Source organism: Miniopterus natalensis, chromosome 4 (genome assembly GCF_054644295.1).
Source record: "Miniopterus natalensis isolate mMinNat1 chromosome 4, mMinNat1.hap1, whole genome shotgun sequence".
In the NCBI taxonomy this organism is placed as follows: Eukaryota; Metazoa; Chordata; class Mammalia; order Chiroptera; family Miniopteridae; genus Miniopterus; species Miniopterus natalensis.
In genome coordinates, this window is record NC_142084.1 from 95,476,737 (window position 1) to 95,494,023 (window position 17,287).

Here is a 17,287-nt window from a genome sequence, read left to right on the forward strand (position 1 = left end):
AGTGACCAATGCTCTATTGTGTATGGTAGTCTCCCTTATGCACAAATTGGGTTTCTGTGGTTTCAGTTACTCAGAGTCAACCGTGGTCCGAAAATATTAAATGGAAAATTCCTGAAATAAACAGTTCCCAAGCTTTAAATTGTGTGCCATTGTGAGTAGTGTGATGAAATCTCCTGCTGTCCTGCTCCCTCCCGCCTGGGACATGAATCATCCCACTTGGTTATCAGATCTGCTGTCGCAGTGTAACGGTGCTCGGGTTCGAGTAACCCTCATTTTACTTAATAATGGCCCCGAAGCTCAAGAGTAGTGATCCTAGTGGTTCGAATATGTCGAAGAGAAGCTGTAAAGTACTTTAAGTGAAAAGATAAGATGTGTAGGAACAAACAGTATAGGGAGGCTTCAGCACTAGCCCCGGTTTCAGGCGTCCGCTGGTCTGGGAACGTGTTGGTGCTTGAAACTTGCCGAGAGAGTTGATCTTAAGTGTCCCCCACACACGGTAACTGACGCGACGGATATGTTCATTAGATTGGTTGTGGGATCACTTCGCAATGTACACCTATATCAAAACATGGCATTTCACCCCTTAAATAAATACAGTATTTATTTGGTGATTATACTTTAATGAAACTGGGAGGGGGAAAAAATAACATGTTTGTAGTCTGTTCTCTCTGGTGGATTAGAGGGTCTCAGGGCCATACAGGAATTTCCCGCAAGGTCTCCCACGATGCCCACATTCAACTCTTTGATTTCACCACGTGGCTTACTCATCTCTTATAGATCCACTGTCGGGGTTTTTAAAGTTTGTTTTCTAGAACTCAATAGATTTTTTTTTCTCTAGCAGAAGATCATTCATGTTTGTTCCATTAATTGAAAATAACATATTTTGGGGAGATAAGGGAAAAGTATTAAGAAAAGATGAAAATCACCCGTAAGATCATCCAGGGAAAAAACCCTATAAACATTTTAGTATCTTTAAATCTTTATATTTTCACCTAGTTGAGATGTTTAAACAATTTGATTCCTCTTTTTACTTAACATTATAACCATTTCCCATGTTAATGCAATATTCTATGACATTTTTAATGACTGAATAATATTTCATCATATGGAATGAACCAAAATTTACACATCCACCCCCTGGTCATTAATATTTAGGTTGGAAGAACTCAGTCCCGGTTCTTACTTGAATAATCACAAATAATCACGTAATTTTAAGGAATAGTGGATATTTCAACACAGAAGAACAGAGTGCGAAGGGAGCATGTACAAGAAGAGTCGAAAATAGTCTGGGGTCTCAGGAGACCTTTCTGAGGAAGTCATATTGAAACCGCTCTGAAGAATCCTAAGAAATTAATTAAAGGAGTGGAAACCTCAGAGGAAACATCATGTGGTAAGTCTCCCGGTTGGGGAGGAGTGTGTGTGAGGCCAGGAAGGGGGAGGGTGGCAGGTGGCGACGCTTGTTGGGTACGCAGGGACAAATCATAAAGAACCTTAGAGGCTAAGTTTGAGATTTTGGTGTTTATCTTTTTTTTTAAGCCTCTGAAGAGTTCTAGGTGAGGAACGCACGTCACCAGAATTCCCTTGTACAGAGGCTGCTTGGACTGTGGCGTGAAAAGCAGATGGGTGGGGAGGAGGCACGGTTGTCAGGAGGCGTGGGAGCTGGGAAGCCACGGGGGGCTAGGGGAGTCGTGGAGGTAGACAGGGTGGGCTGATGCGGGAGAGGTTTGGGAGGACAGTCATCAGGCCCGGTGGCCGGGTGTGGGAGTGAGACAGAGGTCAGGAAGGCCTTCGTTCCCGGCTGCAGCCCGCCGACGGGGCCACGTGGAGGAGCGGGGCGGGGGAGAGCTGAGTGCCTTGTTGGGCATGTTGAGATTCTGAACCATTCAGATGAAGATGTCAAGGGAGCAGCTGTATTTTGGGACCTGAGTCCAGAAGAAATCTCTGCTGGAGATAAAATTTAGGAGTTACAGGCATATGAACGGCACCTGAAGGCGCAGGGTGTGATTGCCAAGTGTGACATGGAGAGAGCCGGGGACAGCTGCTGCGCTGCCTAGGTGGATCGCCCTTCAGGCCTGAAAGTCCTTGTCCCTAGCTGTTGGGCGACAGCCTTAGCTATTCGCCCTGTCCAGGAATTGGCCTGAGCCGAAGGCAGTCACCTTGCCCAAGGTCTTAACCTGCTGGGGGAGGGCACCCAACTGCATCTCAACTAAGCGCAGCTAAAAGGGCCACCCTATCCGCAGAGGTGCTCGTGGGACTGACTGAAGGGTTTGTCACGAATATATTACAGTCCAGGTTGTCTGTCCGACCGAGTCTGCTCCTTTCCTTCCCTCCCTCATGCTGAGAGCCCTCCCTCCTGAACGTCCTGCATCCAAAGCTCTCAGACTTGGCTTTGGAGGAGCCTGTTCTGCAATCAGCCTTCCCGCCCAATTGCGGACAGCCTTCCACTAGGAGACGCAGGTGAGGGGGTCACTTAGCAGAAGAGCCCCTTGGAAAGCCTTTGCAAGATGAAGTTCGAGGCAAAATACAAAAACTTCCTCAAAAAGCCCCCTATCCTCATCAAGTCACTGCTTTCTGAGTGCCTGCCCCGGCTGCCATTGGAAGGGTTCTCCGTGTCACCGCCTGCTATTGAGCTGATGTCCGTTTGCACCCACAGGGCTGGCTTCCCTAATTTGGAGAGTCCCCTCCTGTCTCTAGCCAATGGGGGGAGTTTCAGCTGCCTTTCTGCCTTTGCCTCTGCCTCTCCATTGTCTTTTTTTCCCCTTTAAGTCAAAAGTAGGCAATGACCCACTTCCTTTTTAAGAGGTAGGAGAACCTCATGCTTCTCAGAGCTTTCTGGCTGCTGTTATTTGAAATTTAAATATAGAGCTCCTAGTGAGAGCCTGAGCACAGCACCCTTTTATGCTTGCCTCTGGGAGATTCTTAGAACAGATTTCTGAAAGGCTTATATTTCTATCACACCATCAAATTTGGAATAACATTCTTAAACTGAAAACAAGATCTGTGATGAGACATTTAAAGTGCTTTTATCATCTCCTTCACTGGAGATCTATCTGTACATGGAAACAAAACAAAACACTTAATGCCAAGATGCTCTGAAACCGATCGTAGAAGCATCCCAGATTCGTTGAAACTTAGGCATGTCAAATAATTATTTTCACATGGAGCATCATTTGAGCCCATTGGAAAAAGACCCACATTGTATTCATTTTTCTCTCACTTCCAATTCTGAGAAGAGTGTCTCAGGAAATGGGAGTAAAATCAGCAAATATGCATCAGTGAAAATAAAGACTCAGGTGTAACCTCTGATGAGTGAGGGGAAAATGGGAAGCAGGGAAAGCACACACAAATGTGCGCTAATTATCTCATTTCCGCGGGAGGAGAGCAAAGGAGGTGATTTTATTCTCGAGGCTCAGAGGTGAAAGTCAATTCAAACATGTTTCTGGCATATTAAAAAATGACCAAAGACATAATTTTAAAACTTACATGTCCCTTCCAAATAACTGGAGAAAAAATGTTTATGTAGAAAACAATGAAGGAAAATCGTAAGTCATAAAAATTGTGACAAGTATAAGACAATACATGTCATTGTCAGACTTAACTATAAGGAGTTAAATCCCATATAAAAAGATTACTTAAAATGACCCAGTCAAGAAATAAAGTGCAATTTTAAAAGGCTGGGAAGAACAAATAGAAACCATGGAAGGAAGGGTTTGCAACCGTATTTTAGGAATTCAAATCACAAAACACTAAATGGACAAAGATTATTTTATATTCATTAAAGCGAAGTTCACAAGAAGATGCCACATGGTGAAACTATGTGCCAAATAACAGCTTTAATGCAAGGAGAAACTCCACAAACAGTAGTACAAAATAACAGCGCCCCCTCTAATTTCTTGACAGATCGAGCAGGTAAAAAAATCAGTGACAGAACAGAAGATTTAAATAACATACCAAACTTTATTTAATACTTATGTATGAAAATCTATATATAAAATATAATTTTTTTCTTTTATAAATAATTCATATCTTAGACCTCAAAGAAAATGTAATATACTCCTAAAAGCAGGAAATACACAGAAAACACTCTTGGACTACATACAATAAAACTAGAAACTAGTCTCCAAAGATATAAATTAGCAACAATGAAAACCAAGAGTTTACAAATTAAAATAAAAAAAACCAACAAACTTATTTTACTGAATGACTCGAGCCAGAGGAGCAAATTTTCAGTTATAAAATAGTTGAGGAGTGATAATGAAAACTCAGCTCTATGTCAGAGGTTAATTAAAGTAATAGCATTAATTTCTTTAATTATCAAACAGGAAGAAGGTGAATGGATAAACTAGATATTTGTCCCAGGAAATTCAAAAGAGAAAAATGAGAGAAACTTCAGGAAAGGAGGAAGAAGAAAAGAGATGTATTTTCAGTCATTACCTGAGGGTGTTTTTTTCCATAGCTTTTCTCCCGCACGGGCCCCGGCTGGGGCCGGGATCGAGCCTGCAACCGAGGTACGTGCCCCTGGCTGGAACCGAACCTGGGCCCTGCAGTCCTCGGGCCGACACTCTAACCACTGAGCCAAACCGGCCAGGGTGAAAATAATTTTCTTAAAGTGTAACTTCAAAAATGATTAATATAAGAGATGATTTTTAAAACGCTCATCTAATAACTGAAGAAGAGGAGGTATTTGTTTTGTACTTGTAGACATTGTCTTAAGCCCTTTACACGTATTAACTCATCTAATCCTTCTAACAACCCAATAGTATCCTCAGTTTACAATGAGGAAATTGGGGCACAGAGAGGTTAAGTAAGTACCCAAGGTCATAAATCTAGCAAATGGCCGAAGTGGGAACTGACCCCAGACACTGTGGCTCCAAACACTGTCTTTAACGCCCACACTGCACTCAAAATTATTAAGGAAAATGGTTACAAACTCATAGGAACAATAAGTAGCAATTAAAATTTTCTAAGTGAAAAAATGCACATAAATTATATGCTAAACACACACATTATTTGAAAATACTCTTTCTAAGTGATTTATGGTGAAAGCCATCTAGAACTACCATTGATGCTCAAAAGAACAAGTATTTCTTTGTTTCATGCGGTAAGAGCCACACGCTGCCCTAAGGGGGTGTTTTCAGGTCAAGAGTGAAGCTGGTAAGCCCTCTACTGCCCGGTGTGCTACTTCGGGGTACGGATAGGTGTCTGTCGTCTGGAGGACTAACACTCCTGTCCACCTTTTGAAAACACTCCCTTTCTTCCAAGAAATGCTTCTGTCCACTTCAACATGTGGCCACGGATCAGGGTTCAAGTCCCAGTTCCCGGTGCTCCAGCAGCTCTGTGGCCTTAGGTGACCTGTGTGATCACAGTGGCATTGTGAGGACTGCAGTTCACTTTCGGACCCCGCTCGCTCTGAGCTAAATGCTGTTCCCACATTGTCACATTCACACCTCCCACCAACCCCACCAGCAGGTACTGTTAGGAGTCCCATTGTGCCAACGAGGGAAGAGCCTGGAAAACTGCCCACCCACTGCACGGAGATAATAAATATCAGTCCCCTCTCTCCCTTTCCACAGGCGGAGAGTGGCCCGCGGCCTGCACCTCTCTGAGTTTCATAGATTGTTCTGGGGGATCTTCAGATTTATTCATTTATTTCCCAATAAATGTGCGTCTCCGGTTTTCCTAAAGGCCCAAAGATTGCTCGTTATATGGTATGTTACGTGTGTGTGACCAGAATCCCTCCCACTTTCTTGAAACCATTTTGTCCCGTGCTGGTTGTGGCCATGCATGAGAAACAGCAGGTGGTGCCAGATGACAGATGGTGCGGGAGCCGGGCCCGGGGGGAGGGGGCGCGAGCGAGCGCGGGGCGGGCGGGCGGCTGCCGGGAGCTCGTCCTGCTCTCGCGGCGCCGCGCGCTCCGCACTCCGGGTCCAGACGCACGCGGGGCGCTGTCCTTTCAGCACCACGAGCCCGGCCGCGGAGGGCGCTCGGCCGACCTCCCCTTGGAGTTGCCTGGAATCTGCTCTGACCCCCGAGAGCGCAGCGCAGTAAGTAGGCATTTGCTTTCGCCATAACCACTCCCCAGTATCCCCCAACCCTCCACCATCCCTTTCACCCCCGCAACAACCCGATTTTGTCTAATGATGTGCCATCAGCGGGACTGTCAAGAGACGTTCAGTTGCGCTGGGCTTCTGGGGGTGGGGTGGGAGCGCCATTCGCCTTCCAAGGGAGCTGGAGACGAGTAAATGCGATTTGTTTATTTAGTTGGCAATCTTGCAGTACAGGGCTTGCTAACTTTCCATGGAAGCAAAAAAAAAAAAAAAAAAAGGCCCTTCGCTATTGAGGAAATGGAGGCATTCCTCGCCGAATGACAGGGTCCGTTCAAGTCGGTCCCTGCCTGTTTGGTTTTTGTCTTAGGAAATTGTATCTCCTGTGCAAGCTGCGTATTATGTAAAAGGGCACGCTACCCACAGAGACAGTGAAGGTATTTGTTGTGCTTTGGGGAGGGTGCTGAAGAGAACCCAATAGAATGAAACAGCACCCAGGGTGGTGGGTGAGATTTACCATACTGCAGGGCGACCAGAATAACAGGATTCAGCTGTGCTGAGAATAAGCTTCTCCCCGAGACCCTGTCCCCACACGAGCTCTCGTGCCTTGCATATTCTGTTAAGCTTGTATATTTTTGTGTGCCTGAGTCTGGGATGCTCCCAAATTTGAGGGCTGTTGAGCCCTGTGGGCAGATGGCGTATTTTGATGGTTGAAGAAGTTGTACTGGATAATGGGAACCGTGTCAGGAAATCTAGCAGAAGACCGATGCCCCATCTCACATGGGAAGCCGCCCGAGCGAGCTGTGAGGAAGGTGTTTTTCCTCCCCACCTGGCTGCCCCCAGTAACTAGACCCCCACTGCTTGCCCAGGTCAGGAAGAAAGGCGCAAGGATGGTGAAGCTGAACGGTACCCCCAGCGAGAAGGGCACCAAGCCGCCTTCGGTGGAGGATGGCTTCCAGACCGTCCCTCTCATCACGCCCCTGGAGGTGAATCACTTGCAGCTGCCAGCTCCAGAAAAGGTAACGCAGGTCTCCCTCCTGTCAGCCCACCCTCCCCCTTCTCAGAAATAAAGCAGCAAAACATCCCACCCCCAGAGCCTTTCATTCCCGCACCAGCCAAATGCGTTCCCTTTCTTGTCAAATGTAGTCATTCCTTCCAGAGACATGACGTCACTCGTGTGATTTCAGATCTGTGGTAAGTGTTTCTTCGTGTTTTTGGTTCACACTTCCTTTTTCAAGGTTTACCAAAGCAGATGAGTCCTAATAAGCTTCTAAATGGCTTCAGAGAAAATGGTCTTGAGTATTTTGGGGAGGTGTTTCAGAAATTGACTGGTGTAGGCTTGAGGACAGAGACTTGGATGCAGGCCAACAGCATTTAGTTAGCACCTGCTAAGGGCCTGTCCCAGTGCTGGAAGTTGGTTATAAAAAGAAAGATTACAGCATCCCTACCCAGTATAACACAATGCGAGCCTCGTGGTGAAGGCTCTTCCTGAGCACTGCAGACTGTGAGCACAGGGTGGAAACAACGCAATTCCGGTGTGTGTGTGGGTGGGGAGACTGGGAGGACAGGTGAGGTGGGCTGCAGAGGACACTTGAATTTGGCTTTTGGAGGTGAGTACAAACCTTCCAGGTAGACCATGGGAGGAAAAGGCATTTAAGACTAAGGGAACGCAGGTGCAGAGCGTGGGGAGCTTGGGGACATAGCGTGGCAAGTGTAGAGTGTCTTTAGGAGGCGTGGCTGGAAATGAGTGCCTGGTGGAGGCACATCTCCTGGCAAGGGTATAGTCCATGAGGAAGGGAGGTGGGCATTTATGCACAGGTGCGTGGGGGAGGGGCTGGCCCGTGGACACAGGTGGGAGAAGCGCCACCACTGAGGAGCCACCCCCGAGCACCTGGGGTTTATCCTGTGCGCTTTTGCACACTGGATGAGGGAGGTTTGGAGGCAGACCGTGGTGTCCCCTGGCTGAAGAGCAGACAATGGCTCATTCCGTCTGTTTGATTTCCTCATTGGCGTCCCGGGAGGGCATTGTGTGTCTTAACCAATTGGCTGTATCCAGTGAACAGAAGGGGAGCCGAGCTAGATAAAGCTCCTGGCTGATTGGCTGTGGGTGGAGTCACCTGTTTTGAAAGTGCAGAGGTTGTCAATATGGGAATGGGCAGGGGGTGGCAGGAATGGAGAAGCCTCGAGTCCTCCTGAGAAACAGACAAGGTCTTTGAAAATGAAATTCGCACCGGCAGTGGACGCTGCGGTGGTGCGGAGGGACAGTGCTAAGTGGGTGTCCGGTGCAGGGGCGGCAGCGGTCTCCAGGCTTTGCCTGCACATTAGGATCACCTGGGGAGCTTTTGCAACTCCCAGAATCTAGGCCACACCCCAGAACAACTGAGTGAGAATCTCTGGAGGTTAGGCCAGGGCGTCAGTTAATTAAATCTCTCCAGGTGACTCCTGTGTGCAGCCAAAGTTGAGAACCACTGAGCTGGGAGTTGGGGTTATGTGCTCATACAGGTGAAAAGGTGAAGGGTCAGAGAAGTTTGATTAGTTATCAAGCTCAGAGAAGGGGTACGTGGTGATGCTGGAATTGGAGCCCAGATATAGTGAAAGTTGGGAGAAGGGGAGATATTCTCTGGATGCTTTATGAGGCTTCAGGAAAAATCTTTACCCTGCAGCCAACAGCTGCAGCCTCAGAGGTCTGCATGCCCCTGAGAGGTGTGCAAGGAAAAGGGATTGTGGTGCTATCACCTCTCCGCCAACTCCTACGCACACCTGCAAGCCATCCAGAGATACTGTGGCCTCTGTCCCTGTAATTCCTCCACCTCACCCCACCCCCCTGCCTCCAAGGGCTTTCTTTTCTTCTTGAGAGAGGACACAGGCCCACTCACCACTGAACACCTAGTCCAGATGGACCAAACACCTGTCCCGAAGCCTGACGGATAAATACACTGCGGACCTGCACGGAAAGGGAAACCAGTGCGTCCCAAAAGAGACAATCCCTAAAGGGACACATCCCTACGGGGGCACATCACAGGCTCCTCCTGATGTTCATGACGAAGTCTTCCTCCCAGGTGGACCTCAGTGTCCTCCTCTGTGAAGTGGGGACGATCATACCTGCCTCACAGTGGTCAGGACACAATGAGAAGTAGCCTCATATATAAAGTGCCCAGCACAAAACAGTAAGAGAATAGGAATGACCATTTGCAAGTGCTTCCTAAATGCTGGGTGCTGCTCTAAGCCACACACACACACACACACAAACTTTCACCTTTTTAATAGTTAATAGGACCCAAGAAGGAAGTTGCTACTTTAATCCAGTTTTTAAAGATGGTGGAACTTGGGCACTGAGCGGTAAAGTAACTTCCTAAGGCACATAGCTGGGAAACACCTGGCAATGTCTGGGGAACCCAGAACCCAGGGAGCGTCATTCCAGAAGCTTCCACCTTGGCAGGACCAAGGAGCCGGCTGGCCTGGGCGTCCACAGACTTGGGCTCGAGCTCGAGCTTGAGCTCAGCCGCTGACCCACAGTGCAACTTGTGGCAGTTGCTTCCCCTCATTCAGGCCTCTGTCTTCTCTTCCCTGAGTGGGAAACTGAATTAGCAGTTTTCTGTGCTGGTATTTAGGTTTTATAATCTTTACGGGAGCAAACATGCTTTCCCCTGACATTAAGACACGTGTCAAAAGTGGATTCCACTCCAGAAGCCAAATGGGCCCCCCAATTGCTTCATGGTCGTCAGATTCTGCGCCCCTTTACCAGCTGCCTTGGCTGAGGACGTGAGCAGGCTTCTTAAATTGCCCAGCCTCCTTGTGGGTAAAGTGGGATGACAATATTGGGTGGTAGTGGGCACTGGGCAGGAGCAGCGGGGTTGGGGAGGCAGGTGGACTTGTGTAGACTTGGTCCTGGGTTGGCACTGAGATTTGCCCACCGAGCAGGAGGGCCCTGGCTCTCCTGATCTCTGTAGCGTCAGTCCTGGCACGCAGTGGGCAGTGGGTAACGATGGCTGAGTGAGGCCCCTGCCCCTTGCCTAGCCTAAAGCTGGCATAACTACTCCTCCACTGGGCAGGTGAGGGATAGACAGGAATCTAAGCAGTTGATGGCTTTCTGCAGGCCGCAGGAGCAAGTTCCTGAGAGATGGATCATCAAATTTCAGGATATGCTTTTGGTTTATGTACGTGACCACAATAACCAAGATGTGCCCACAAACCCTCTTTGAGGTTACTACCGTTATCCCCACTTTACAGATGCAGAAACAGACTGAGAGAAAAGAGTGCAGCCATGATCTGCACACAGGTGTGCTGGGAGCGAGCCCCAGACAGGCGGGGCCCCGCCTCGGCCGAGCCCCAAGTGAATCGTGCGCTTGGCGAGCCAGCTGCCGGGCTCCGAGCCAGCGCTCCTTCCTTTCCACTGGTCACCTGGTCGTTACACACCCTGGCCCACCTGCTGTGGGAGGGAAGGAGTGCATACAGCTGGAGACTACTGATGCTTGGCCCGCTTCGTAGTTTGCATGGTAGACCACGTGGGCTTTGTAGTCCTAGAGACCTGGGTTCAAACCCCAGCTGAGCTATTTACTTGCCATGTGGCTTTAAGAGAGTCGCTTAGCATCTCTGGGCTATGGGTTTTTTCCACCTGTAAAGTGAGCATGATACCTACCTAATGGGGTTACTGGAGGGTGTGTGTGTGTGTGTGTGAACATTGTTTGAAGGCACACAGATGGCGCTCATTGATTCAGTTTCCTTTCCTCCATGGAATCAAGAATATATCTCCTAAAGTGGACGTTTTTGGAAGCTGATTGTAAAAGTGAAACGTGCTGAGAAGGATGGAGTTTCAAGGATGGGGGTATAGGGGCCGGGCGTGTGGACTGGGAAAGTGGGGCAAAGGAGATGCCACTCTTGTTCCTGAGTCCTGTGTCCTTCCTTGAGGCTCTTGTGGCTTCACCAGAGTGGATTTTTTCTCTCTCAGACATGGGATTAGAGAACCATCGGCCCTCCCCTAGGGAGCAGCAGAAATGCCCATCTCTGCAGGTTCCAGCTCACAGAGCCCCCGCTCTGCTTTTCAAAGACTCGTAAGAGATGGGTTAATCATAAATCACCCCGAATTGGGGGGAAGGCTCTGACTAGGCAGTTCCAACAATCAGATATAAAATGACCACTAAGCATTTTTAAAATCCCTTATAATTTAAAAACTCAATTTTTAACAAAATACATCACTCTTATGTATCAGATGGTAAAAAAATTGATGATGCCTGGTGTTGCTAGCACTGGCAGTAAGCAGGTCTTCCCAGTGTCCTCTTGTTGGTTATATAACTGGGTGCACAGCTTTTCAGAGGGTGTTTGACGTTGTTTATAAAATTTAAACTGCATACACCATTTTAGTGGTATGCGTCCAACTGGTAGAAGGTTATCCTATGGGTATAGTTTTGCAAGTATGCAAAGGCCTGTATATATTGAAAATACTGGGAACAATTGGAATATTCCACGAGAGGGAATGGGTTAAATAAGCTCTAAAATGAGGCAGATTTGCCTGGCTAACGCGCAGACACGGAGCTCAGTTAAAGCGGCTTTAACAAGCATGGCATGGGGTGAGCCCATTCGTGGGAATGCATGTGTTTTACTCTCATAATTTATAAAACAGTTTGGAAAGTCACACAAGAAAACCAGTAAATGTTTAAGGTGTAGGGATGGGGATGGGTGGGGCAGTCTGAAGATTTTTATTCTATATTTTTAATACTTTTTACCATGAGCATGTATCAAATTTTTTATTTTAAAAAAATCAGCCCAATTCCACAGATGGTAAATAGTCTGGGAGCGCATAAGGGACTTGCTCACGTTCCCACACGGAGAGACGCGTAGAGGGAGGCAGGGTCCCCGCGGTCTGAGGGAGGCTGTAAGCAGTGCTGTGTGAATTTGAGCCCTGACTCCACCGCCTGCTTGCTGTGTGATCCTGGGCAAGTGTATTAGCCACTCTGACCCTCCGACTTCTCACTGTTAAAATGGGAACAGTGAAATCTTCCTCTGAGAAAGTACTTGTCAAGTGTTTATCACAGCTTCTGGCACAGAGCAAATGCTTAATGCAGGGTTCTTGCTACCTAATCTCTGCTGCTATTGTTATTGTTATTATCATCAACTCAGTCCTGGATCTTTGTTCCTGGAGAGTAGAGCTGGCCCCGGGCTGCAAGGAGAGCTGAGCAGGAAGTGGGCTGAGCTCTGGACCATAGAGGGCAGCCCAGTGGCGGAGCTGGGGACAGGATTCCGCTCACGGAGCAGGCCTCTGCTCGGAGCAGGAGCTGGGAGCCCCCGGTAGAGGAGCCTAGGGAGACTCCCGCATCTTGCCCCTTACTCACGTTGCCGCAGAGTTGGAGAGGCAGAGGCTTATTGGGCTAACTGGTCCACCGAGGCCACGCTGGACAGCCCTCCTCTCTGCCTCTGAGGGAGCAGGGGCCCAGCAAGGAGAAGAGACTGATTCCACCTGATAGGAGAGAGCAGGATAGAAAGAGCCCCGGACTCGGGATCCACCAGTCGTTCCATTCTAGAATCCTGCTTCTGACAAAGTCTCCCTCGCTGTGTGACTATAGCAAATCCCTTTCCCTCTCTGGGCTCCCATCTTCCCATCTGTGAGCTGATGGGATTGGACAATACCCCCACGGATGTCCTTAGGGCACTGACATTTTACCCTGTCTCCTGCCCCCAATACCAAGCTTCAAGGGTCCAAGGAGAGACTCAAACCCAGAGCCATGGAGTGTGGGACAAGGAGTGAAAGGGGCACCAGGGAGAGGGGTCCCAACTAAGTATTCAGGCCCCATCTGGGCCACTTGGCCATGTCTCTTTAGAGATAGGGCTCATTCCTTCATTTGTTCAGCAGCATTTATGGAGCCCCTACTGTGTGCCAGTTGCCATAGGATCAGAGCTGGAGCATAAGGATCCTTGAATGATGACTTTTCTAGAGGGTGGCACTTGGTTCTGAGCCAGAAGCCCAGGTCCAAGGCCTGGCTCTGCCTATTTGTGGCCGTGTGAGGTCGTGGAGTCCTTTCCACTCTCCATTCCTGCCCCTCATCTGTATAATGGAGATAATCACTCCTCCCCAAGTGGCTGTGAGGACTGGCTGTGACATAGGAATAAAGCGTGGGGCACAGTGACAGGAACAGAGCGGCACCCCCTTTCTAAAATCCTGACAGGACAATCTTTGGATGTCAGCTCAGCCACTCACCAGTCCTCCAATCACAGGCAAGTGACTGAAGGCTCTGGGGCTAAATTCCTAGCCTGAAAACGGGGGACAATGGTTTTCAAGGCGAGACTCGAGGGTTGGAGAGAACGTTGTGGGGTGAGTCAGAAGGCACTGGGCCCCCAGCACGGTGCCCGGCACATAGTAGGTGCTCAGCCACCAGCCACCCTCTACCCTGCTCTGGAATCCCTTCTCTGCCGCAGGGATGAGCCGAGGGGTGCAGCTCCCATCTATTTTTGGCCTGTGCAAGTCCAGCTCATAAAAATACAATCTCGCTCCTTGTCAGCACTTCTGCGCCTTTATTTATTGTTCCTGCCAGTCCTGGGGCCTCGCTTGTGGGACCCTCTGCATTATTGATAATCCCGGGAAGTAGTATTTTAAATTTTTATGGTCTGTAGTTTGCGCCATCTGAACCACCATGTATCATCTGGCCTTGCCAGGGAGGGGATGTGCCCAGACGAGGGGTCCCCCCAGGATGAATAATTCATCCCTTTTTCACGGCGTGCTCACTTCCCAATTACGTTAAACGATGTCCTCCGTATCGGTCGCCGGCAGGACAGTGGGAACGGATATAGAAATATGAGAAGAAAACACATTTGTTTCCCTGCCCAAATCCACAACGACATTTGAAAAATCTGGAGGTTCATTTTTCCAAGTATCTCTAAACCACCCTCTGAATGACAGAGAGCAGGGGGAGTTTTTCCCTGCCCTCTCCCCACGCTTGCCCCGCTTCTGTCCCTGTTCCGGGAGCTGGGGCTCTGTTTGGCCCCGTTTGTTTTCAGCGATGAGCTTACAGCGGTTCTCTGCACTTTTATTTCCTCTCCCCCTTCTTTGCTTATGCAAGCTGATCCCCCAGGGCCCAATTAATAGCGATAGGCTTATATTTCTGTGCTTCCCCCCTTCGCAGCACTAAAAAAAGTGAGTGTTACTGTATCTCCTTCCACAGAAGGGGGGTGTCTCTGGTTGGTCTCTGCGAGGACAGGACAGCGAGCTCCGTGATGCCCAGGAGCCGGTGGATGCCAGTAGCTTTGCGGGCTGGGCGTTTGTGCCGTCACCTCTCCAGGGGTGGCCGCGGCGGCAGAGGCTGCTCTCCCTGCGAAGCACACCCGGGAAGCCCCCCTCTGCTTGTAACCCTCCCTCAGCTCCTCGCCGCCCTCCAGCTCGCCTCCAAGGTGCCTGGCGTGTGGGTCAGAGCCCCTGTCTGCCCCTCGCATCACCTGCCCGCTGCTCTGGCCACTCAAAACCACCCCTGCGTGGTTTCCCCAGGGGCTGGCCTCCGGGTGTCCTCCGAGTGTTTGCTAGAATATGCTGCCCACTCGGTGTTGGTTTGGGGAGCAGGAATGGAAACCGGGAAGCTGCCTGGAGCAGACAAGAATGCTCTGGACTAGGGGGGCAGAGTGTCACTGGACAAATGGGTTGACCCAGGAGGAAGCAGGAGCTGGTGATGGAATGGATTTGGGAAGGAGGGGAGAGGGAGGGTCATGGGAGATTCCTGGATATGATTTGACATAAATGATGGTGTGGATAATGCTACTACTTCCTGAGCTCAGATTACATGGGGAAGAAAATGTTGAGGGGCAAGGTGGGCCAGGGACCCCAAGAGCACTGCAGTGGACATGACGCATTGAGGTGCGCCAGTCTGAGGGCAGGTGTGTAGTGGGGTGATCCGGGTGCTGGGTGAGGTCCAGCTGCAGATGAAAAGGTGAGAGTTAGGAGGGCGGGGGGGCGGGTAGAGGAGGGAAGATGCCCCAAGAAATCTAACATTGAGAGTCACGCCAAAGAGGGGCCCGTCAGTAGCGGGTAGAGAGCCCAAGGAGAGACCCCCGCGGAGCCCAGGGAGGAGGGCAGTTCAAGGAGCAGCAAGCGAATGAGCCCAGAGAGCAGGACTGAGGTCAAAGGTGAGGCCGGCGGACAGCCCATCGGTCTGTCCCAGGCAAGTGGGCCAAGGCCTGCGCTGGCGTGGAGACGAGAGAACACTTTCTTGGAGGGGAAGGTAAAATACGATGTCCCAACCTGGGGTGCTTTGGAGAAAATGGGGCTTAGCTAGAGAGGGGAGCAGAGGACTGGGGCCTGACAGGGAGCCGGGTGCTCACCTGGCCCTTGGCCTGTGTTGGAACTGGGGGCGTTGAGGAGCGAGGCTCTGAAGCCAAAAGAACAGTTTTCACTAGAAAGTCACTCAGGACATCTCCGGGTGCAGGGCCAAGAGGACGTGGATTTGGAGGGCTCTGACCCCAACTCTGCCTAAACCCTGCACCCACACCCGTTACTGCAAATGGCAAATGGGATACCCCAAAAAGAAATGTTTTATATATTATACGTATCACAAATTACATATTATAAACATAGAAATTATACTCACAAGTAATATATAAAGTATATACATATAACTTGATCTAGAGGAAGTCACACAGCACATAGAAACGCTTTTGGGGTTCGATATCTCTTGTGCGGAGCACTGCCTGTGAGAGTCACCCGGGAGTGCGTAGCGCCGCTGCATGGCTTTCCATCGTATTTCTGTTTTATGAATAAACCAGTTTATCCATCCCCCTGTTAGTGGGCACCAGGGTTGTTCTCACCCAGGGGTATTATGAGAAATGCGGGTGTGGAGATTTCTGCATGTACCTTTTGGTGGACCCATTATATTTTGAGGTGTTTTTTGGTTTGTTGTTTTTTTATTTACTGGTGCCAAGAAAATCTATTGATTTTGTTATACTTATTTAGTATTTGGCTGTCGTACTAAATTCTAAGAGCTTTTCAGTTCATTTTTCTTGGAGCACATTGCATCAGATAGAAAGCTCTCACCTCCAGCGACAGAAAACCTGACACAAATTGGATGGAGGCCCAAACTGTATATATATTTGCCCCAGAGTCTAGCTTCGGACAAGTGTGACTCAAAGGGCAGGTGTCATAGGGCCCACCTCCGTTACTCTGGGTTCCTCTTGGCTCCGTCCTGCTTTGGGTGCTGCCTGGGTCTTCATCTGGCTCCCCATAGAGGCAACGGTTTTACCTCCACAGCTCCAGAGCTCAGGCCCTCACCGCAACAGGCCAGGCAGAGCTGCTGCCTGGGGACCCCCATGCAGAGCCAGGGGCTTCCTTCCCCACGCCCCTAGTCAGCACTGCCTCAGATCTCATTGGGCCAAACTGGGCACCTGGCCCACCTCTGAGCCAATCAAGTTTTGTGGCTCATAGGCTAGTATGCTCTGATTGGCTTAACCTAATTAGGGGTCATCCCTGTCATCAAGGGGGGGATCAATCCCACCCAACCACAAGTGTGGGCTGCCACAGAGTGAGGCAGGGGTGAGCTCCCAAAAAGAACGTGGGAGGAGCTTTAGACTGAAGGTGGAAATGGATGCCAGAGAAGCAGCCACAGAATGTTTATTGTGACAACTAGAAGGATATTGCCTGTAATGACTGCTCACTGTCTCATCCCGACAATAATGTATTTTCAGTTCTGTCTCCTGTTTCAACATGTCGGCCACCGCAATAGGGTCTTTCAAAGATAGTTGGAATGATGAAGATGGTTTTGAGCTTTTTGAGAAGCTTTGGGAAAGATGTTTATAAAAACAAAGAGGCAGAGGGAAGGACTAGGAAGCAGATGCTTGGTAACATTTGATGTGTGATGTGTAGATGCTTGAGACCAGTCTGCTGGCGAAGGGTCTAGGAAGGAAGGGATCAAGCCAAGTGGCCATGGAGATGGACTTGGCAATGCGGGAAGCTGTATTTGTTTTCTACTGCTGTGTAACAAGTTACAGAAAATTAAGTGGCCAGAAACAACACAAATGTATTATCTTATAGTTTTTGTCGGTCAGGAGTCCAGGCACAGATGCTGGGTTCTCTGCTCAGGGTCTCACAGGTCTAAAATCAACATGTCCGCTGGGCTGCTTCCTCACATGGCACCTGGGGTCCTCTCCAAGGCTATTCACGTTGTTGGCAGAATTCAGATACTTGTGGCTATAGGACTGAAGTCCTGTTTTCTTGAGTGACCCGTAGTTGGCTGAGCTCACTTTCAATTTCTAGAAGCTGCCCTTAGGTACTA

General features: G+C 49.3%; 1 protein-coding gene across 1 annotated transcript in view; it reads left to right on the forward strand.

Moving 5' to 3' along the window:
* Positions 1 to 6,934: 6,934 nt before the first annotated feature.
* Positions 6,935 to 17,287, forward strand: part of NSG2 (neuronal vesicle trafficking associated 2) — a 35,543-nt gene continuing 25,190 nt past the window's right edge. Inside the window, exon 1 of the mRNA XM_016208780.2 lies at positions 6,935 to 7,063. Coding sequence (XP_016064266.1) covers positions 6,935 to 7,063 — 129 coding nt within the window. The remainder of the gene's footprint in view (positions 7,064 to 17,287) is intronic.